The sequence below is a fragment of the Melopsittacus undulatus genome, chromosome 7 (assembly GCF_012275295.1).
Source record: "Melopsittacus undulatus isolate bMelUnd1 chromosome 7, bMelUnd1.mat.Z, whole genome shotgun sequence".
Lineage (NCBI taxonomy): Eukaryota > Metazoa > Chordata > Aves > Psittaciformes > Psittaculidae > Melopsittacus > Melopsittacus undulatus.
In genome coordinates, this window is record NC_047533.1 from 4,304,060 (window position 1) to 4,329,224 (window position 25,165).

The window sequence follows — 25,165 nt, forward strand, 5'->3', positions numbered from 1 at the left end:
TGAGTCACTCAGGCTACAGCTGCCCTTGTACAAAAAAAGACATACAGAATATCATGGAGTTGAATAGAAAAGTGTATTATAAAGGGCTTTTTTTCTCCTTAACATTTAGAATTAGAGGCTGGTTTTATGGTAAAAAATGGGGAAATGCCTTTTCAGATTTTTTTTCTTTACAATGTTATCCTGATGTGGTGTTTATAGTGTTGAAATTCTTAAAATTATTAAGTGCTTACAGCACTATAGCATAGTGAAGTTTCTGTTGTTATCAAATATATCTGAATTGGTAAAATATGGAGAAAATAGTATTTATAATTCACATATCTATGCCATTTTATGACTTGTACATCCATAATTCACATTTTTATACCGCAGTTTCAAAATTATCTCAATGAGAGATATTTTGTCCACAGCAAAATCTTCAGCAGCCAGAAAGATATTCTAAGCAGAAAAGTTAAAATATTTCAGTGACTGAAGTCTGAACATCACTAAATTCATATTAGAAATAGTGTATACATCTTTCAAGAGAAAATCTATTTTTACTGGGTGATTTATCTGAGATTGTGAAAGATTCTTCTTCACTAGGAGAATTCATCTGAATTAGGTGAATGAACTGAAGAATGTGCTCTATGTGTACTAGAGATACTGTATTTAAAAAAAAATAGTCCTTTAGAGCCTGTGCTACAAACAGATTAAATTATGAAACTGGTCCATTTTTCAACTAACTCAATGAGTTCGTAAAAACTATTTGGTTTGAAAATTATTGTAGCTCTTCCAGCCACTGGTGGTTGTAAGAGTTTCGTTTGGAAGCTGTCTTCAATCTCAAATCCACATTTCCTATGTCTGTATGACCACAGATTTAGGTGTTTGCAAGACTGATTCAATCCTTTGGTCTTCCAACTCGTATAAATTAAGTTCCAGGCACTGTTGTCTTGGAAACTAAGCTTTAAATACCATAGTCCTTTTTTATACCTTGGTGTCTAAACAAATAGGAGACCCTATTAAATATGGACTGCATCTGTAAAGAGATCAGATAAAATGAATGGTGCAAGAGTGAAAAGCATGCAAGAGGTTTGAAATGGAAGCATAGAGATAACTACTGTCCTGCATCTTAGTGAAAACTGTAACTATTTTAGGAAGAAAATGATGGTGTTAAGTTCACTACACTTGAAAACCTCAAGAGAATGAATCTGAAAGTTGGTTTTGAATTAGATCTCACATGTTCAAAGGGGGAACACTGAGATTTCTTGTGCTTGTAGTATATTATTAACAGTTACTTTAACTTGTCATTTTGGTTTGTGCTACATTTTCTCCAAGTTCAACATCTATGCCCATTAAGTTTCAATCTTTTAAAGACCACACAAATTTTGAGGTTATGAAGGTCAGGCAGTAACAGCAATACTTTTTTCCTCAATCTTTCTTTAAGAATAAATCCCTGAAACAGTGAATTTTCAGCATATTTGAGCTTTTTTAGAGTCATCCTCATGTCCTTACCAGTTACAGTGTTGAGATGTAATACTTCAAGAAATACGCCTTTACTCCAAATATTGCCTATGAAAGCCTGGGAAAGGGCTGCACATTATCTTTTACAGTCTTATTTCAAAGAATTAAAAAGAAACTAAGAAGAGTGTACATGGTAGAGGGAAGGATACTGGTTTTACAATGACCAGCTAGTTGAATGGACTTCAAGGATGGCGAAAAAACAGCTGGATGAAAGGGCCAAAACTCACCACCCTTTTCCTGTTCTTCACAATAAAGCCTGGGCAGATGAAAAGCTGAGCCCTTTGAGGGAAATGTTTTCTTTTCTCAGGGAGTTGTATGATTGTCTTAGTGGCTCGTTTGCTTATGGCACATATTAAAGTCACATCCTGAGCTCAGGCAGCTGAGCAGAGAGAATACATTGATTAAAGGTGATTGGAAATCAAGACCATTGGACATGAGGATGATGAGTATCAATATTTCTTTTTTTTTCTTTGTTTTCTGTGGCAGTAGGGAAAAGATAAATTATTTTTTTTCACCCAAACTTCATCTCCTGTCTACCCTGTTATACACACTATTTGTACATGTATCTCTTCCGAGATGCAGCTTCACTTTCATTACCATACTGTCATACTTCGTTATGTCTCCCTCCAGTGCTCAGCATCAAATTCATACTCTTTAAGCCAAATGAAGATGGCTGTGTTTTACTCTCCCCATCATGTGCACTTCAGAATGTAGCTAGAAAAGCAGTCAATTTCCCTTTACAGTAATGTGCACTTCATATTGGAAACCGGACTGTAACATAAATATAGCCAAAAGACTTCTTTGCATTATGTTAGAGGGTTTGGACCAGTTCCTAGTGACTGAGCATCTTCAAGACAGAGCTGTAATGACAACTGGCAATGATTAGCACCTGTGCTAGCAAACTTGACGTTGCCTCCAAGCATAAAATGCCAGCATGGATGATTTCTTCTGCAATGGTTGGCCCTCTAGGTTAACACCAAGGCAGATGGGTATCCACTAAGGTGAGGATTTCTCTTCACAGCTGTTGTCATTCTCTTTCTTATTACCACTATCCTAAATTGTACCTATAAAAGTTACTTGTGGCTAGAATGTTGTACTAGATGCTATTCAAGCACAAAATGGAAAGTAAACTTCCTTCTAAAGACTATTTCTGGTTTTTAACTATCTATATTAAATACAGTACTAAATAGTGATTTAAAGTAGGCTGTCACTCTGTGTGTATATATATATAAGTAATTATTTTTTTGCTCCTGATTTTTTTGCTAGAAGGCAAAAAAAATAAAAGAAATGGATCCATCAATTATCTTTTTTTTCTTCCTTCCTCCAACATTTTAAACAACCTGAAGCCAGCATGCATGTAACTAGATCTGATTAATCTGCCCCTCAAATCATATGTAGTAATTGAGAAAATATCATTTCGGTTTAGGAAATAAGGCAAATTCCAAAGTTTTGTATCTGAAAACCCTAATGTGAACCTACATGATAAAGCAAATTATAAGCTATACATTTGTTTCATAATTATGATTTCTCTCAAGGGGAAATCTCTTATTTGCTTTGGTAACTCTTTATTCCAGGATGTTAGTTATTTTTTCCTAGGTACTTGCTTTCTCTTTTGAAGATTACATGGAGATTCCAGTAATATAATAGTATGAGTGTCCATTTATATATGAAATAACATTATTTTTAAATACTGCATTCCGGTTGTTAGTGTTTCTAAAGGATATTTGTTCCTGGAACTGCATTCATCATGTTAACAGAGTTAAGGGAAGTTGCAGCAAGGTAATGATAAATGCCATTTATAAAGAAAACTAGAATTGAAACAACTTAATTTTTAAGACAATTCAATTTCAGTTCTTGACTGCTGGGGCAGACAAGTTAATTTAAGAGGAAAGAGAAACAGCATTTGCTGGGCAGGTAGTCAATGAAATAAGAGCTTACTGTACATAGGACTTTGTCTGTATGCTTTATGAGTTTGTCATCTCCTCTCTTGTGCTTTCTCTCACTGTTTCTTTCCCTCTAGACCCCTGAAGAGCTAGAGGATGATTCAGACTTTGAGCAGGAAGATTATGACGTTCGTAGCAGAACAAGTGTTCAGACTGAAGATGACCAGCTTATTGCTGGCCAGAGTGCAAGGGTGAGTATAGAACACATGCACTGAATTAAGTGTCTGAATAGCTGCAAATTAAATGCTATGCATCAGAAAACAATGCAGTAATTTTAAAATCTTAAGGGTCACTTAAAAAAGAACAGGAGTAAGATGACCTAACTGTTTAAAGGTTTTTCATGTCTTACCTATTTGAAAAGCACTAACTTTATTGAATGATCTTCCTCAGGCTTATGTGATGCCTTGTATCAGCTCTTTGCTCCAGCTAGTGCTGTATGAGAAGGCCTTGAAGGATTGGAATATGCTGAAACCATGGGAGTAGTCAGCAAATTAAAACAAAAAAAACCCTCCTATCAGGGCACCATGTGCTGTATCCAGAGAAATCTTACATTAGTCATGTTTCCCAGTGTGCAAACCTGTCAAGAAGATCTGTTTAAGCTACCGAGTAGTCCCTGTAATTTAATTGTAATTGAAGACATTTGTTACTGAGTCAATGTAATTTTACCAGGGTAATTACATCATGATAAACTCCAGTCACTGTGATTTGCGACCTCAGCTTGTGCATGGGGATTGGAAATTAAGCTGATGAGTGCTTCAGGGATCACAGGTGCTAGAGAAGTGAAGTTTGTTAACGCTCAGGATTTTGCCACCCTCTGATGAATGCTTGGCTTTTACTAAATAGGCTTTTAGTAAAGAAAAACACCCAAGCAAAACCCACATCAGAATAGAATTCTGGGGGTAAGCAACATCATGAAAATATATTTGACTGGAAAGAGAGTTTAAAGAAAAGCCATAAGATTTTCCATTATAGAACCAATAGGCAACTGGGAGTGATTTTCATGGATGTCTTGCACAGGTCTGCAATTTCTTTGGATAAGTGCTAAAAGTGAAGTAGTACACTAAATGAGAACCATCCTCCACACACACATTCAAACAGTGTAGCAAAAGGTGGTAACTGGAATGGTGACTTCTGGAAGATGATTTGTAGAGCTGAGAATCTGAACACGAAAAGGTAATGATGCTTTGAATGGTCAATTAAGAGGGCCAGGAAAGAGAATATTTTATCTACTGTGAAAGACCCACAGTATGTTAGGGCTTGACACAAATATTTTACGCCCTGAAAAGAAACGGTAGAGTGATGCAAATCTAAATGAAGCTTACTTAGAGGTATGGGAGTAATGTGAGACTTAGGTACAGAGGAATGGGCAGAGTTTTCTTTTTGTCTTAATTTCCCTGAATGTTCAATATACATGGCAAATAAACCATTCCGTGAGTCAGAAAAGCTGGGTTTCTATCACTACATCCCCAAGACAAAACAAATTTGTCTTTGCATATTAAGGGCATATCATATATATCACTACACAGGTTGGACAGAGCTTCGAGTGCCATGGTTTAGTATGAAGTCTCCCTGCCCATGGCAAGGGGGTTAGAACTAGATGACCTTAAGGGCCTTTCCAACCCTAACTATTCTATGTTTCTATGAAGAGCAGGTGGATTGTAGGTCCAACCCCAGAGATCTGGGTGAACTGGCACTGAAAACCATGCAGTCAGGGGATTGCAGAATGATACCTGCATCTCTTACCCTGAGAACAATAACAGAACTGTGTCCTGGATGTAGTTGACTATATTAAGGGAATTTTATATTTTAGAGAGCAAAAAGTCCAGTTTTATATATTCAAGCAATTGACTAATAAAGTATGTCTCAGGTACCAAAGAACTGAGGTACAGTATAGTTATTTCATAGTCTTTTTATTGTTTTTGTTTCATTACATCTAGGATTGGGTATCATAACATCCTTCCTTGATCTGAAAACCAAGTAAGGACTGCAGTAATATTTTTACTAAGAATCTAGTTCACCTAGGGACTTAGGAGTCTTAAATTCTATTACATTTATTGTGGTTATTATCACTGCTGCACTTAAAACCTTCTGCTTTGATCGGCTACACACTGTATAAACAGAATATATTATAAAGACAGTCCCATTCCTGAAGAATGTAGAATACAATATGTCACAAGAAGCAGCAAACAATGAAAACCTAAAATGAAAATGTGGTAAGTAGAAGCTGCCCATTCCACAGTCTTGAGTGACTCATTGAAATGAGTCTGCTGAGCAAAACAGCATCTTGTTTGAAATTTTTCTGTATTTAAAAAAAAAAAGGATTTTTATTTGTGGAATGTAATGTATTTTTTTAATATGCTTACTCCATAAGGCCATTAGTATTTCAGTAGAAAGACTTGTGTTGGTCTTAAATAGAAATAAAACTTGAATATATGAACTGCATTTGCTGCAGGATATAACTTCTTTGAAAACACATCAGTAGATGGAATAGAAATGTTAAAACACTGTTTATGAGTTTAAAAGAAGTGTGGGTAAAGTTTCCCACAGAAAGAAACCACACTTAAGACATACGGATTTGCTTTCCAAATTTTACTACTCCTATCTCTTAATTCTCTTAGATTTCAGTTAATTCTCGTGCTCTATTGTTTTGTGTGTATTTTCTGTATTTATTTATTAGACTTAATGGCATTTTTCCTGTGAAAAGACTAATATGCTAACATTTAAAACTGCTGACTTACATTGATAAGGCCTAATTAAAACTCGTGTTGAATTTTAATTTGATTAACTTGCAAATTTCTCATTTTGCGATCTCCTGTTTATAGCCCTTTTTTCATTCTGGGTTTGGAAAAGGTCAATTATGAATTTTTAAAAGCCAAGAGCATTTTAAGAATATGTAGAAAAAGACTTCAGCTGATTGAAAGTGACATAAACAAGAAAAAATGTAATGACACTTAAGCATGTGTCACACCCCATTAAATGCATAATGTAGGCTTCAGAACCCCTGAAGCCAAATAGGAGCTCAACTTGGAAATGATTATTGGAAGTGTCCATTTGATCTTCAAAAGTAATTATTATAATTTTGTAGGGTTTTCTTTTGTCTTTTTGGGGGGGTGGGGAGCTATCTGCTTTGTTGATAATGTCAAGGCAGATTAGGATCAACCTGTGTAGTGCCTTTTGCATATCCTCCAAGAAACAAATAGACCATTCAACATTATTGAAAGGTACATTCATTACAATCCACTTCAAATGAATTATCTTACATGTCATAGATTATTTTACTTTTGATTTAAGCAGAAAACTTCTTTCTGACAGAGAACGAGACTGGGGGAGACACTGGCAATTTAGTCTGCCTTTCCCATAGATGTTGTTCATTTTGTTTTTCCTAAAAGTTAAGATTGAATAGGAATTTTCTTTACTCTTCCTGTATTGGTTGGTGAATAATATGTATATCATGGCATCACATATATAGTTTTTTAGTTCTTTAAGGTATAAGAAGAGCTATGAGCATCCTGTGAATTTTGTTTTGCCTGTCCTAACAGAAATCAAGTTTCCATTGGATTTTCCATGACATCTTCAACTGAGAGAAAGTAGAATGCCATTTAGTCCACTGGAAATGTATATTTTCTAACTTTCATTTTTTCATCTCCATCTTCTTACACTTTTTCTCCAGGCTATCATGGCTCAGCTTCCCCAGGAGGAGAAGGCTAAGATTGCCGAGCAGGTGGAGATATTCCACCAAGAAAAGAGCAAACTGGATGCTGAGGTGGCCAAGTGGGATGACAGTGGTAACGACATCATTGTGCTGGCAAAGCAGATGTGCATGATTATGATGGAAATGACAGACTTTACTAGGTAAGGACAAAACAACCTGAGCTGAGAACTTCTTCAGACATCCCCCATCTTTCCTTTCTGTTGCAATTTATTGCTATTAAGATGTGGTTTGAGGGATGCAAATCCAGGTAACACTCATCATACATAACAGGGTAGGCTCTACAGTTCTTTACACATAACTGCTCTGGATACTTCTCCAAAAGGGATTAATCACATAAAGTTTTTCTCTTATTTGCATACCTGTTTTGTTTGCAAATCATTTTGAATTTCAGCAGCAAAGATAGTCTGTGACCTTACAGATGCTCAACTGGCATTTCGTTTAGTACCCATATAAATGCATGTGCCTCTCTGAACTTTCAACATTTCAATACAATTTGTGTCAATCAAAAATAATGACAAAACTACTTATATAAGTTTGAATGCTGAGCTCCTTAAAAAAATCCCAAATTAAATGAAAATGTTTTGATCTAATACCTTATTGGAGCCTGACAGCAATGATTTTTTTGCTTTCATTTCTTCTTTCTATTAATGTCTTGTTCTTCCCTAATTGCAAAGCATCAAAAGGCCATTCATTAGTGATCTCGTTTAAACAAAAGAATTCTGTTTATATATAGTCATATTGTCTGTCTCACCAGGGAGAACATTTTACAAGATTTTTTGAATTGCAGATCACCATAATAAATTAACATTTTTTCAGTGATTATTTTTAAGGGGAGTTCAGAAGTTTAAATGGTACTTATCAAAATGTGATTAGACAAAACTGGACACAAATCTTCATGTTTTCCATCAGAATTAAAATAAAGCATCCATTTATTCATCTCACTGGGATGCTCAAGGAGATTTCTAAATCTCCAGCTCATCACATGCCCCGTGTCTGGAGGAACCTTCAACACATTTCAGAGGGAGACAGTCTCTGCATTGACAATACAGTGTTTGCACATACCTGATAGATAGATGGATAGATAGATAGGTAGATTGGTAAGCAGGTAGATAGGTAAATAGATGGATGGATGGATGTGGGGGTGTTTAAATACCATTCATTTGCAAATAGTTCTACTATTTGCACTTCTATGGTTAGTTAATTGGTGATAGGCAACAGCAAACATTTTCATCCATTTTAAATGTAATAAGCATCTGGAACGTTTGCTTACATTAATAGATGGTTACGATACTTTTTTGAAGTAATTAATCTCTCAGTCTATTTGTTTTTCCCTCAGTTTGTGCTTTTACAACTTTTTTTTTGCAGTATACTCACCATTCCTGTATAGCAAATGACAGTGTAGAACCTCTTGTAAAAGGTGATATTTTAGATGAATCTTAATTCTTTCATAGTTGTATTTTCTTTGCGTTGATGACCCTTCTGTCTAAAACCAGAGTGAAAAACTCTCCAAATAGAGCCATCATTTCCTGGAAGGAAAATATAACATTCTAAAGCCGCAGCCCAGAGTATGAACAATTTTTTGCAATTTTGCATAATCTCTCATACATTGAACATCAAATTGAAAGTTTTGTAATTACATTTTCTACCATCAAAAGAACAGAACTAATAGGAGAATGAGTGAAAACTACTGTCACATTTGAAGTAAATTAAAGAAAAATAAATCAAACAGCACCTCTGTCTACATCAGATTCAATAAAAGCTTGTTTAACATATTCCATTGAAACAGAACAAAGCCTTTCACACCTTTTTTGGTTGACTGTAACCTCAGTACTGTTAAAATAGAATAATTTTTCAAATGCAAAGAGTTTGTGACAATCAGATCTGCTGATGTGATTAATGTAGAAGCATCCAAGGTCACTATGAAGGACTTTTCCTACAATTTGAGTTCAACAGAAGTGGGATACTTGTTGTATTCCAGTAGCTGTTTAAGGTGTCTTAAGCCGCCTTTCTCCATATAGCATAAGAAAAGAATAATAAGGAAAATCAATTCACTTCCAACTAAGCCATTCTCAGGAGCAGTAGCAAATATATTATTACAAACAGGATTAAAGCTTTGAGTCTGAAACAAATTTCTGTCTGCAGTGACTTTTTACTATTTGTCTAGATAAATGTTGGTAACTTTAATGACTAAAATCAGAGTTTTGTACATCATCATTAAAATATAGTGAAAGATCAGTTGTAAAGCTAATTATAAATGGTTTAAGTGTAATATAAGGATTATGCTTCACAGATCTTCTTTTTCTGACAAAAAATCGACTTAAAAGGTTTTCTAAAATGTGCCATACTTGCTGTAGACATGACAGGCTTAACATTTAGCACTGGCTTGGGAATAAGATGATTTTGAAATAGTTGTGTATTCCAGAAAGAATTTTGGCTTAATGAGCACTTAAAAATGCATCTACTATTAAGTATGGCTCATGTGCTTGAAGGTGCCATCAGATTAAATTGCTAGTGAGGCATTTTGTAGGAGGGAGGAAATATATCAGACTGATTTCTTAATCAAGCTATTCTGTAAAGTAGTTAAAAGGTGAAATTGTAATAAATTAAGAAGGCATTTATGTTACTATTTTAAAATCAAACACTAAACAGGGTCACTAAAACTGTTGCCTTTCATGATTTATTTAGATTGTGCATAATTGTATTGCATTTCACAGAGGTAAAGGCCCCCTGAAGAATACATCAGATGTCATTAATGCAGCCAAGAAGATTGCAGAGGCAGGATCAAGGATGGACAAATTGGCACGGGCTGTAGCTGATCAGGTAATAACAAAAATGAGCAGATATATAATGTGACCTCTATCAATGAGTTGCCTTTTGCAGGAAAAGGTTATCTGTACTTGGCAAAAAATTACCTGTTGAAAGTCACTGCCTGGATATTGATCTACCTATTGAATGGAAGTTCTTTCTTATATACCAATCAGCTTGGGTTTTGCAGTACAGGAAAGTCATAAATGAGTTTCTTTAAAGCTCAGAATTGTTCCACAGCCTCACTTCTGGACCCAGGCAATTGTATTAGAATTAGACATATATTTGCTGTCATGAAAATGGGAGAGATATGGATGCTCTTTTGCCATGTGCCTGGGTATCCTTATATTCTTTTCAGCTCATTCTTCCAGCAATTTCCCTTGATACAGCACTCATCTTTTTCAAGATTCAAGATTACCTGACTCCCTTGCTTCTGCTTTGCACTGTGCTTTCAGCTGTTCCATGTTCTAGGGGCTGTGTCCTCAGCCCCAAATTCATGTCACAACTGGAAAGATAAATTTGCTATATTCAGCCCCTTTCCTGCAGATTGGATTATCTATCCATCTGGAGAGCAAAAGGAAGCATCATGTGAAAAAATCAAGAGCCAGATTTCAAATCTAGTTTCTAGGTAGCTAATTTTAGATTTAGGCAAATTAAATTTAACTGTTTTTCCCCTTGTAAACTTCCTATAGTTTCTTTCATTTCAGTTGTCATCAGGAGAAATTTTGCTGGAAGTGGAAACTAGTATCTTCTTTGCCTCTAGTCTGTCTTTTCAAAATAAGTATTTCTTCAAGTAAGCATTTCATAGTGTGTAACACATCCTGCTGTGGAATATGGGCCAGAGTGGCAAGAAACCTGAAGCTGCCCATTTTCCTATAACCTCAGAAATTTGGGGTTAGGTTTTCTTCATTATCATCAAGCACTTTTCCTGTACTTAACCCATTCCAGACCTTCGAATGTAGCACCTGATCATTTTAGCATAAGAAAGAAAAAATCCATCTGTCAGCTGAAATTCCTCGTCTGCAATATTTGCAGAGGTGGAATATTCTAAAGAAAGAAATGCAAAGTGACTTGCTATGCTTAGAGTGCATTGGCTTGAGTCACATTTTAGATTTCAGAAGACTGTAACATGCACACTTTAATCATAAAGAGTAAAGTCACTGTGAGAATGAAGTATTTGTTTCAATGTTTGCACTTTAATGACATTTTATAGAACTTTGGGGACACTCATGAAATATAAACTTTTTATGGACAGTTGCATTTTTAATTAGTGTTCCAATGAGAGAGATCTAACACTTTCATTCACTCCAAGCTACTTATATTTAAAGCCTTGTCAGCTCTCTAGAAGTATTTAAAGTTCATTTCCTTCGGTTCATAGACTTCAAGAGTAGGGTAAATATTTCTGTATTAAATTGTCACCAGCAGGAAGAAGGTCTCTTAAGGATTCATGCTTGAAAGATGTAGCAGCTGAGAAAGAAAGGCATTATAGCATTGCCATAAGTATAGAGCAGATTAAACCTAACAACCACAATGAACCTTCAGCTTTGTTTATTGTTAGCTTTAAAGGGAGAAGGAAAAAAAAAGCAAAGTGACTGCTTTCAGGGCTATAGATAATATAAGCAACTACTTCACTGCAAACATACTACTTGCCAGCATTAGCTGTTGGAGCTAAAGCAGTTACCTCAAGTCAGAGGTTGTGATGCTGTTGAATCATGTGTGTTTCATTCCATCAGGTTTTGTTGAAGTGCTCTGCTAATATTTTACAAAAACTGAGCATAAACTTTGTAAAGTGCTAAAAAGACCTACTCAAACTCTGTTCCCCAAGCTCTACATTCAATGAACATTGTCAGTCGGACTTTGTTGGGTAGCTCCAAAAAGTATTTATTGGAGACATGCAGTTAGCAATAGACCCTTTTAGCAATGTTTCATCAGAGTGAATTACTGAGGTCTATTCTCTTGAGGCAAAACCTTGAATGTTAACTACAGTAGTGTTTGTTTATTATGCTGTTGATATTGCAGGAGATGATGCAGTTTCTATTAAGAGTCCAAGAGACTATGAATAAATTTTAGTTGGGCCTTTTCTAGTTATATTGATTATAAAGGTTTCACTGAGTCTGTCACATTTGACCTAATGTAACTCATATCAGAACACATTTGAGATACACAGCATCCAAAACAGTACAGGACTGTAGATAGCCTTCCCTCTAGTATGAAACCCTAACCCATTAGACATGCAGAGGGACCAATTCATCTCATTGTGTTCTTCTGAAGGGCTGCAATACTGATGTCATCTGCTGAGAGAATCTGTAATATGTCACAGTTTACTAAATAATATCCTTCTGGCACAAATTAATGTATTGATGCATTAACAATAAGCTTACCAAATCTGTCACTACCAAACCTAAGCAGTCTCACCTCTGCCTCTTGAGTCTTTAGCATGTCAGAAATGGTACTGGCTTCTTCTGTGTCCTTTGAAGGTCTGCATGAATACCAGGGAAGCTGGCAACATAGTCAGGAGTTGGTATTAGACTGGATGTAACCAGATAGAACTGGGTTTATGCAGAATTTAACTTAACCTCAACACCCAGAAGCCAGCCTGGAGTTTCACATCAAACTTGGTCTTTCAGCTGCTCAATAGTTTCTTCTGTTCTGTACAAACTGATACCATAAGTGATTCTCAGCCTCAAACACAGAAATAGTATTATTTTCATTACCTTTCATCAATGGCTGACAGAGAGATTTCTTCTTTTTTTTTGCAAAGAGATATAGTGCATCTTCAGGTTACAATTCATCAATCTTCAGTTAAATGAAAGGTAGAGTTTGAATTTTCACATTTCATCAAGTAGATGAAGTGATATGGATTCATGTAATACGCACACATTGCCACTATCTCCTCTGAGTGCCTCTCTATAATCAAATAAAATCAGCTACATCTATTGAAATGTTTCTTTTCTCTGCAGTGCCCAGACTCAGCCTGCAAACAGGATCTGCTGGCCTACCTGCAGCGCATTGCCCTCTACTGCCACCAACTCAACATCTGCAGCAAAGTGAAGGCAGAAGTTCAGAACCTGGGTGGAGAACTTATTGTATCAGGGGTAAGCTGGTATTTGTATTTAGCCATTTATATTTCCCTTGTAGCACTTGAAAAGGAGCATTTTTTATGACAATAATGTACAAAACAAAAATGCAGTGTTTCATAAGCAAGTTTTTTAAATGTTATTGCCATTATTTCAGACCTTACAATAACTTGCATAGAGCAGTTTGATATTCCAATTACCCTTTGTTTATACTAACCTTGTAAAATCTTCATTCTTCCCAAAGAGAAATAATTTTATAGCCTAGGAAGTCATTGCCGAGCTGTGAATATTATAATTATTTGGAGCTTTTGTATATTTGCTCATTATAAATCTTCTTTCCTTTGTTAGTACTGGTAATTTCCTTCCTCTGTGCAGAAGCCAGCTCTGTATGAAATGGATATTGTTAAGATGGTGATGACTAATGGGATTTTATTCACTCAGGTTCCAATGCACACTAGGTTTAGCAAAAACTCTGGAAGGCCAGGAAAATATTTGAAGTTTTGATGCACGTGCTGTTTTCAAATACTATTGGCAAGCACAATGATTATACACTCTAATTCCCAGTTATTTCAGTTATTTTCAGTGAATACCACAAAGATTTTACACACAATCTTTTTCAGAAATAAAGGCAGGAATATGCATTTATAAACAATGAGTTTCCTATATTTTTGAACTGTTATTTCTTCTGTTCTCCTAATGTTGGACTCTGTGCCTTTGGGAGATTACTAGAATCAATCAGTAACAGTTGCTGCTCTTCATTATTTTCTTGGGGTTTTATAACTAATCACCCTAGTATTAACCCCACGACACCTTTGTTACCTTCTAACTCAAATACAGACCATATGAATGTAAATGTATTTTTCACTCTCCTGAGTGTGTTTTCAAAACAGTGGTGATTTGTGAGGCCCAAGATACTTGAAATAAGATTGTTTGCAGATGTGATTTTGAAAAAGCACCCTTTAATTGTTTAAGCCCAATCAAGTACGAAGATTTTTAGGGCAACTAACTTGTGCCCTTTATTCCATCCATAAGATTCCCCAGTGAAATCACTGGACTTCCTCAAACATACCAGAAGTCAAAGCAAATGTTCTCAACTACATAACCTTTCAATTTTTTGCAAAACACTATAGAAGGTCTTAAACATTTGCCAGGCTTTCTTGGATCAGACATCCTGAAGTCATATATACAGTCCTAAAAGGAGTTAATTCAGTGTTCCTGTGTCTGTCCTGAAATTGGTCTTCGCTTCTTGCCTCATGTACGCATGTAATTTTAATACCTTGATCTTCCCACAGCAGAGAAAAGATCCTCTTCCATTTCCCTGATATAAATGGAGTGATCTGTCCTTGTATCGCTGACATCTATGCTGCATAGTAAATGCTATGATCTTTTCTTACCTACTGCCATCTGGGTCCAGCTTTTCATACGCATTGAATTGTCATATTCATCTATCTATAATGATTACCCAAATCAGTGCTTCTACCAGCTTGGCTTTTGTGGTTGTGTGTGTTTCTTTTAAGTCTCTTTATTCAGTGTATGTGGATGCTGAATAAGTCATTGTGAATCTCTAGCATCTATTCGTTACTGGAACATCACCATCCGTTGTGAAATTTAAGTGGCCGAACTGCTTGACTTCATCATTTCCAGTCTGGCATTGTTAGCATCTGCTGCTTACCAGGCTTCATCATCATTGTGTTTCTGTTCAGTTGGGGTTTCACAGTCAGTTGCAAAAGCAAAACTAGCTTCCACCACAGCAATTATTTGGGTCTGTTCCAAAGACTTGGTCTACCGACATACAGAATATTTTGAGATTGCCCAACTTGCTTCTTCTGTGGTTGCTCTGAACAGGAGGTGATAGAGATAAACTCATGTGCATCCCCCTTTGAGAGCAGTATCGTGTTATCCGAGGTAACACATCAGTACAGTGCTTTCCTGATAGTATTTTCCAAGCTGTTTATCTTCAAGGTGCTGGGTACTGTATGCTCCTTTGCTATCCAGAGATCTGGTATCCAAGTGCACATCTACATCTGCTTGTCTACTTGCTGCTTCTGCTTCCATCTTCTTCTTCATTTTCTCTTGGATAGCCAATTACAAATAAGCAGTATTTTATTTACATTAAAATGAAATACCATTATTTGGCAACTTGCATACAGTACAATGTTAGAAGTTCAATACAAATCCAGGATTCAAGCTTCCCAAGCTACAGAAGATTATGTGGATGCACAATATTTATGTGTTTTGATGTAAATATCAAGCACTGCAATATATTACAATATTGCAATTTATTCCTGTGCTTTCAAAGAACCATAGTATAATTCAGATTGATCCAAAAGACAAGCTATGGTTCAGAACTTTTATGGGAAGTGCAATCTCTGCTTGAATTTTTGCATTATTAAAAATATTAATATATATTTATAAATTAAAATTATTGTATGCATATGAGTGTATGAATAGATGTGGGCATAGGTATATATATGTAAAAAGGAAAGAGACATAAAACTAGTTGAAACCTAAAAAAACACATGAAAGCCACCCCACAGTTCTTAGAGAAAAAAGTGTTACAAATACTCCAGAAATACTGTATACAGAACATATAACGTGCTATATATCTTTTGGTGAAACTTGTATTTCTACCCCCCCTCCAAGATTCAGTAGTTCTGTATGGTTTATCTCTGAAAATAAGCATAAAGCTGATCTTGTTTGCTTTTTCCTCCATAGATTGATATGATACTAGTATAGCATGCGAAGTGGTTCTTTTTGGCATCATTGACTTTGCTGCAAATAGAAAAACAGATCTAAAAGTAAGAAAATGACACTCCTGAAGTGTAAATTTTAATTTCAGTAAAGAACCCACTGTTGTTTTTCCCTTTCCTTCTTCCATTCCTTTTCCCCCAGCTGTTTCTCTCCTTTGATCTTTCCCATCAAATTCCCTGCATGCAGATAGCAAAATTATTTTCACCACATAAGTACAACCTGGCAATTGAGAGTTAGCATACATCATCCTAACCTTATTAATATTAATGGTGCAAGGCAAATTTAGACTATCTGTTGATTTGGTCCTTTACATTGCAAGGTGAGACTCTTGACTCCTGATTCCAATTGAATTTTGAAAAGTAAAATAAGAAACAACTACATGATACCTGCTCTTCAGTGCAAAGCCTTGTAAACTTGAATAAGATTATAGTGAAGAAAGTAAAGAAAAGGGGTGAGGAGAAAGTTAGATAAAATAAATATATTTACAAATCCTTATTCCTAATAAAAGCCTCTCTGACCTTTGTCCGTAAACAGATATATGGTTCTGTAATTTTTAAATTGAATATTCAATTTCTAATTTCCAAGAATAAGCAACCTCCTTTACTAAAAGCACAGGCTAAAAGAACTTCAAAGTCATTTTCTTTGTCTCTTGCCTTGGTTTATTTAATATAATGTGTATTTGCTTCATAATCAGTTGCACTGTTGTATTGGAACGAATTCTCTGAGGTGCTGAGCATATGCTACTCTCAATGAAGTAAATAACATTTTCATAAACTTAGCTCTTACTGACAGATAGCTTTTTTGTGGTAGCTACTTGTGTTGAATAGAGTTGATTTTAACCATGATGTTTGTTATTTGGATAGAAATTCAGTCTTCTAACTCTAGGGCTGCTTTATTTTTTTAGTATTCCTGTCTAACTCTTGTTAGCTAGACCATTACAATAAAGCAGATCTATATATTCATTTCTTCCTCTAGAATAAATATCCACTTGTTCTGTTTACTGCTGCTCTGAAGCTGATCAGCTCATTTATCTGCTATCCATTTAGGCTATGAGCTTGCATTTTTTAAAACTCTTCCTTATGGTAGTAGCTTTGCTACAGTCTTTCCTGTAAGATTGAATTGAACAGAATCTGAGAAAATCCCTTATCCCTATCATGTTCAGGTTTGATTTAGAAATCTACAGATATAATCAGTTTTATTATCAGAAAATTTGCCCAAAGAGTCTTAAACTTCTGAGTATGCAGTGTCATACAGAGTAACAGCCATGGACCTCTGAACACTGTCCAAAAACACTGAATCAGTAGCCAAAGCACACTCCAAACATACTTTAACTGTGTCCAATTTCCAATTATTTGGGAAGGCTCATTTATCTTAGCATAATAGGCTCAGCTATGATGTAAGAGAAGGATTTTCACAACATGTTGAAGATAAAAGACAGTTTACTTAAGACTGTAGCTTTATCCAGGAGTTCTTGCCTTGTGAATTTAAGTGAAGACTTTGGTTGAAAAAGAAAGGCAAAATTGCTAGACCACCCTATTAACTTTGGGTAGGAAATTATGAAGATTCCTGTAACACTTGGACTGGGAGGTTTCATGCGTAAAATTATTAACAGATGTGGGGTATACTGCAAAACAGCTGTATGTTTATCCTTGATCAGGGATAAGAATGAGGTAATGGAGATAGGCTATCCTCATCAAAACAAAATAAGCCTCATAATTTATCACAGAATAAACAGGTTGAGCTGGCAGTTTCCCTATCAGTTCTGCCTATGGATCTTGCATCTAGCAATCCAAAATGTTTTAAAGGTCCTACTTTTCTTTCGTCTAAAGCTGAGTCACCCTGAACTACTTTGTGCTGTAAAAGCAAGTCAGTATGTGTATGGGCAGTGACGTATCAAGCTGCTACTGATAAATTCCATAGGCTCAAATAAAACTCATGTAATTAGAAGTTCACCTGCTATTAAGAATAAGTAAGGCCATCTTTCCCTGAGTTTGGGTTAAGTCATGTGCATAAGCAGTTACTTAAGAGCCACTGCATTTCATTGCATGGCATTTCATGGTATTTCATTTCCCCTCATCAGAAAGGTTTTCTGGGTTTTTCCTTTGTTTGTTTTAAAATAGGCAATCAGAGAGAACTTTTGCATTGGAAATGCTTTAGAGTATGGAGAAAGTGTTGTTTTGGAGTTTGGTAAATGAATCAGGAAAAGAATTTAGCATTATGTAAAAGAAAGTTGGCTGAGGGGACACTTGAAAATTGACAAAACTGTTGGGTCCCTTTTCTTAAAGATTCTCAGGAGTGCAAAACAGTTACTCCTGTTACTTACCTAGCATGAAAATAAGTTTTACTGTTCATTTATAACACAAATGGAAGAACGCTGCATGAAGTGTACTAACAGAAACAGTCTGTCAGTATAAAATCAGGGTTTATAGATATTTCTGGGCTGGACTGCTTGGACTGGCAAACTGTCAGTGTTTTCAGTAGAAAACTAGCTTTACCTACTGATAAATAGATATCACTGATAGATTTTTTTGTGTTTTGCCTGCTAGTGATTTGATTTACTTGGAGCTGAGGGTTAGAGCAGTTATTCCTAAGTAATTTCTGTGTTCATGTCTGTTGCATAGTTGGTGCTCAAAGAGTTACAGAGCACAAAGGAGAGACACAGTCCTATATCTAAGCTGACATCATTGCAAGACTAGAGTTTGCATCATGGTAATACATGACAAGTGGCCATAACACAAGTGAATATACTCGAATTAGTAAAGAGAAGTGAAAATTTGACCTAGGGAGTCTATAGATAATTACTAAATTACCTAAGAATATAACTTGACTTTTGTCAAAAAAGATGGTCTTCATGGAAAGATATTTGTTTAGGATGGGCTTGGTGGAAAAAAGTTTTGTTTTCAGACTTGAAAGCATTGGGTAAATGAGAGGACTTCGGAAATAGTAAGGAAGTAAGCCAAAGAATTTGAAATATGAGATATGAAAGGGGCAGGGAAAGAAAAAGCCAAACCAAAAGTAATATAGGAATATGAAATCAAAGAATTGAAGTGATGGGAAAGGACCAAGATATAGTCAGGACCATAAAGTTGATTGGACTCCTTAATAATCTCTACTCCCCTAGTAGAACAAGCAATGAGAGAAAATAAAATCTTAAGGTCTTTATTTCGCCTCTGTACAAAGACAAGGAGGCTGGGGCTAGGTGGGGAAAGTGAGAGACCTTGATTTACACTGTATATTTAACTAGCTCATGTCATCTGCTTTGGAATAAATGAAAGAAATGAGAAATATAGGAGACATTTCAGCTGTGTCTTTTGGGATGGAGATATATTTAAGTAGCCTCTGCATATGTGTTTGAATAAAGTCATATTGATATATGAAAGGGTGAAATAAAGGCATAGCAAGTATACTTTGTCCCAAAATATATGGCTTTATGAATCACATAATACTTATAAATATACAGGTTTTGATAAGACTTTATCTGGAACAAGTTGTTTGAGCTTTTCTATTTGTGAGTAATACAGGAGTTTCCAACGTCTCCTGGCACAGGCTGTATCCTTCAATACACTATCCAGGAAAGGAACTACCTGATGATATGGTAACATAAAAAATTTATCATCCTGACACTGATGAAATCTACTACTCCTAGAGGATAAAGGCGTCAATGAGCTATATGCAGGTTAATCAAAATGAGTGCTGATAAAATCCCTCATGGTCATGTATTCATTATATATGATGTATTGTACGGAAATACTGTCTTGGGGCTTTCTGAAAGTTGAAACAGTGAAGAATTTCTAATTATCCTATGAAACAGCTCAAAGACAAATAGAAAAGAAAAAGGCATAAATAGATGTATCTATACTGGCTCTAAAGCCATTTGCAATGCCTCTTTCAAAAATGTAAAAATAATAAAGATTTAGCTCATTAGATGAAGCTTGTCTTTTGCTTCCCAGTAAAGGTCATGCAGACCAGGAGCCAAGAGAGTATGCAGTTGTCATCCTTGAAGGGATAAAAGCCCCAGGTAGATAGTGCATCAGCTAAATGGGTCTCATGTTGGCAATCAACTAATTTCAAGTTGAAAGGTGTACAGGAGACCTCTAGACACAGTGTTTTAACTCAGGCTAAGTGAAAAAGCCCATAGGATCTTATGTTTTAAGTTTGTAAGTTCACATAGTTTTGCTGGATTGGACAATAGTATATATCCTGAGTTTCTGGGCATTTGAGGAATCATAAGTATGACCCAGATAAAAAACAGCAGAGAAGATGGAGAGGTTGATTCATTTTTATTAGTGTTATGGTTATTTCTTCAAGGCAGCAGAATGAAGGTAGATTGGTGATGGGCAGAGTTTACAATGTGGAAGAAAAAGTAGATTAAGCTTAAGACATAACTGACAAGTTGAACAAGAAAATATTTTTTATTAAATAATCTCAGTTGCTTTGAAGCTACAATGTGTTGCTATAAGGTTGTTTTCAGGTCTAAGGAAATAACTCATTCTGTAAAAAGACACATACAAACACGGATACACAGGAAAATGAAACAATATATGCTGCACAAATGGAAAGATGTTGTCTAGAATTTCATTTGGAAAGCAAAATTCCATTGCACTTGTCTTCATTAGAATATATTCCTGGAGACAAGGAGCACACACACTTTAATATGTCTACATTTAGTAGGTTAAAATGTAGACAGGTCAGACTTTTATCCTTATTAAGAAGCATTTTGGCTACAGGGAACATGCTTTTGTGCTTTATCAGGTATTCATGAGTTTCTGAAGATTACATATATTGAAATTTCTCATTAGAAGAATTTTCTGCAAAATAAAACATTTCTGATACCAAATGTTAAGCCATTTATTTCCATGAGAACAAAGCAAAGGGTTACAGATTCAAGATCGAGGCTTGAAACAAATATGATCATAGAAAAAGATTAGAGGATTGAAGGAAATACTAATATGCATGCTTCAGTATATACTGCACTTGTTTTAAAAATAATAACCACTCCGTAATTCAAAACTCATCTGCTACAGCAGTTACAGCTTCAATCCAGCTTGTTTTCCTATTCCAACCCAGGCTGAATGAGATGGGAAGAAATAGGAACATTATGGCTTTCTGATACACAAACTGCACCAGCCCTACAATAATTAGCAAGGTCTCATTCTAACATTTGCTAAGGTATGGTCCTAAAAGACTATTCCTGTAAAAAATACTGCAAAGAGAGAGCTTCAGTGCTACCTCATGATCACTTCTTTTCCCATCTTGCCACCTCTAAAGGAGGTGGTTTGGGACCAAGCTTCACCATTTTGTCTTAAATAAGAATTCCTCTGCCCTGGGACATTCTCAGGTGGCCTAGTTAATGCGCAGCACAGATTTGCTAATAGCTACATCATGAGGCTTTAAATAAAAATTAGGTTTTTTACACATAACATTATGGAGAACTGAATTTACATAACAGATTTAACACACAATAGGAGACATTGGACAGGAGTAGCTCTTTTAGCTGTTGCAATTAAGTTCTTGATTTGGTAAGACTTATTCTCACTTCTAAAAGTAATATCAGATGATGCTTCTACAGATATTAAAAGAATAACAGCTTCAGTTCAGACTCCTCAGTTTCTTTGACTTTAATTACAGTTCTTGACAACATGAGTTGCAGATGAGTAACACGCACATAGAAACACTCACAGACAAGAAGACATGCCCTGAAGGGAAAACATCAACAGGTTTTCCCAGCCTGAGCAGCATCAATTGCAAATACCAAACAAAACTGCTTACAATGAAGTATTTAATAAAACTCCCAATAGGAATGTATTTCCATTAAATGCAGGGGCTCATAACAGCCTTTAGGAAGAGATCAAACTGGCTGAGGAAAGTTTAAAGTTGCCTTATATCTTTAACCTCTGAAATATTTCTTCCACACATGCTATTATTACTCTTACTATGATTATTTATGAAACTCGCAGGAGCAAAGGAAGAATATGTCTGTTCTCACATCCCATCATTCATCTTAACTGATAAGCATCTGCATCAAAAAAGGGCTTGTTTTGTATATTTTCAAGACATTGATATGGAGTCTAAGTAAAAACCTATCCAATATTAGGAAAATTAATCCTAACATCTTACTATTAGATATTCTCAAATGTTTTCTTTTAATATCACTTCTTTATAATTCTGACAAGTGCATCCTCAAAAATACTTTGTGAAATAGGTTACTAAATAGGTAATAGTATCACTAGAAAATGAGACAAAACATACATTTAGGACAAAATGTGTCCTAAATCTCATCAAAGACCAAATCAGAACTCTATGAAACTGGGTTAGAGCTTCAATATCTTATCCAAAACACTGCAGAAATAGTTTGATCCTTTTTTATACCTACAACTAGATTCAGCATTCCCATTGTCAAAAACTTAGAAAAGTTACAGGTTTACTCAGTCTCAGATGGGATGTTACATATTTCATCATTCCTTAGCTATGACAGATAATGAACAAAAAAGATCTTTCCATTCCTCCATCGAGCTGATCCACGGCAGCAAAAGGACATCTTTGGGTCAGAGGTGTGTCTGTGTTAAGGTCTTAAACTCATGAAATGTGTCAGCTTGACATTTGTACACGGCCTTTTCAAGCTGTTGTTTCAATTTCTTAAAATAGGTCCATTTCTACCTTCTGTAGGTGTAGCGATAGTATCCCATGGTGTTTCTGCATAATTGGTTCTCCTCATCTTTTCATAGTCTTGCCCTGCTCAGACTTTATAGATAGCAGCCACTGGTACCTTAGTGGTGCCTACCCATTCCCCATCACCTGTCCATCTTTTTAAGCAAGACAGCAAGCACTTTGGTGGGATATTTTTCCAATAAATCTCTGATGTCAGACTGAGCATGGACCCTTTTTTTAACTTCATTTCTAGTGCCTGGGTGCAAGTGATTCAACCAATGTCTTGAACTGCATTCATAAAGTTTTCTTATGGTGTCAGGCTTAAGTTCCATTCCTTAAGAAAATATTTGAGAGTATAAAAGTCTTCATTTACTGTCTCTTTGCATTCATTTAATCTTAGCTGTACCCCTTAGAACACTTCGAAGATTTCCTTCCTTTCTTGAATGTATATACATTTTTTGAATGTTTTCAGTTAGGTATTTTCTTTCTACTTGTGTTCACAGTTTAGGTGAGTAATGTGTTCTAGAGTATGCTCACAAATCATTCTTATCATATTTGCTCTTCCCTTATTTTTCTCTTCATCAACTACAGATATCACAATAAGCAGGTCAAAACAAGACCAGATTTGAGCAGTGCTAGCCCCAGAATACCATCGGTGGTATTATCCACTATCTAATCTATTGAACCATTTATATCACATTGCCATGATGGAAATTATCATATTTCTCCGTGTTTCTCATCTTGTGTTGCTACTGGAGAATATTCTTGGCCATATTCAGTCTTCTAGGATTTAATTGTGCTACTTCTGTATGCCTCTGTTCCAATAAATGGCAGTTTGTTTCTTTTTTGCAGATCTTAGGACTGCTACTACAAGATTAATATTTCTCATATTTAAGGATATATTCTCTAAACATCATTTTCTATCAGAATGAGGAATCTTGCTTAGGCTTCATGAGGTCTTGTGGTCACAGGAGTTCAAAATATGTTCCTACTTTATTTGGCAAAAACAACTGTGGTGCAATAGTCAAGTCATAGGTTACCTAATTACCTAAGTTATGAATTAACTGAATCTGCCTGGTCTTTTTTACCAGTAAAGCCTTTAAAAGCTGAATTTTTCTGTTCTCTTTGGCATGCTAGTAGACAGATATTTTAATAAATAGATGCAATACAAGGTACCAGAGGTGTTTTTCCTCTTCTCTGTCTTCATACATGCAAATAGCTTGAAATCAAGATGATGTAATGAGAATTAAGACAGATATGTTTAATTTAATTACCAACTGAAATTCACAGCACTATCATCACCTTGCGTTACTCAGATGCAGCCTAGTTTTGCATTGTGTTCCTGAAGTTATATATCATCTCTAACAGTCACAATAGCTCTTCATTTAGTCAACAGAATGAGACTAATTGTTGAGTTTTTAAATCCACAAATAGTTTTTAAGTAGCATCTTCAGATAGTGCAGGGTTAGATTGAGAGGAAAGGTTTGAAGAGTAAGAAGAAAAATACTTGACCTCTGTTGTTTAGGTGAAGTGACTACTACTAGGTATGAGTCACACTATTTCTTCAATAGAAGGAAAGAAGAGAAAAACAAAAAAGCACACAAACAGAGCAGGGAATACACATTAATCATTGCTAAGGCTGAAATATAATCATGATTAGATTACAATTTACATGATCCTTGTAACAGCAAAAAACCTATGGGAAAACATCAGTATTAAGCCAGTGTGCTTATAATACATGCTCTTAAAAGAGATTTTAAGGAGAGTTCATTTTTCCTCTTCCAAAAGGCAGGATCTTATGCTAGACCTTTTTACAGGCACTGACTAGTCCCACATTCTCTGAGCAGTTTTGTTTAATGGAGTTAGGTTCAGCCGCATATACTATTTTTTTCAATTTCAGTGTACAGCTAGGTTATTAAGAAAATCCCAGTGGATAATATAAGCAATTATGTTTACTCTTGAACCTGCTTTCCCAGAATTTGGATGATAAAAATTCCATTTACAGTAAATTAGAATGAATATCCCATTTTAAGCCTTCCTCTTGGGAGGTTGCTTAAAAAAAAGATGTGCTTCAGCCTGTAAGGTTGTCATTGCCTAAAAATGTACAGTCTTTAAAAACATCACCCCTTTGCAATTCTGTTGATATTTTCTGGAACTTTAAAGTGTGCTCTGTAAATAAATGTATGCCCAGAATTTTGATACTTCCCTCACTTGTTCCTTCAGCACAGTTTGTCAGCTCTCATTTTCAATGTGAGAAAAACCTGACCTCCTTCATGCAGAGGTGTAGGTGGCCTACCCTCCGGCTTACTCTATTCAAGGGTCAGCCCAGAGGTCTGGATCATGTAATGTTTATTCAGCAGGAGTGCACGCAAGTGAAATTCCAGTTATAGTCCCTGAAATTCAGCTGCTTGCATTGGTGTTGATGGTTTTGTGCAGTTCAGCTGTTCAAAACCATACACAAAATAATGCTACTTGGAAGCTTATTATAACCAAATTCATCCCCGATCTGATGTCAGTCAATTTAATGGGGATAGAGCTTTCTATCCTCTGATTTTCATCAAAAGGTGTCAAAATGTATCCCTTTTCCTAACCAGGAAACCCTGTTAGGCCCACATTTAACCCGTGCTATGGGAGCAAGTGAGAGGAACCACCAGACAGCGGGGTTACTCATCGTGGAAGAGTCCCTGTTTCCTTGACCAAGCATAGCTCCTTCAGCACACGTTTTCCTCTCT

General features: G+C 35.7%; 1 protein-coding gene across 2 annotated transcripts in view; it reads left to right on the top strand.

Moving 5' to 3' along the window:
- Positions 1-25,165, top strand: part of CTNNA2 (catenin alpha 2) — a 499,450-nt gene that overhangs the window by 459,212 nt on the left and 15,073 nt on the right. For both annotated transcript variants that reach the window (XM_034064746.1, XM_034064747.1), the window contains exons 14-17: positions 3,518-3,631; positions 7,111-7,292; positions 9,867-9,972; positions 12,918-13,052. In XM_034064746.1, coding sequence (XP_033920637.1) covers positions 3,518-3,631; positions 7,111-7,292; positions 9,867-9,972; positions 12,918-13,052 — 537 coding nt within the window. The remainder of the gene's footprint in view (positions 1-3,517; positions 3,632-7,110; positions 7,293-9,866; positions 9,973-12,917; positions 13,053-25,165) is intronic.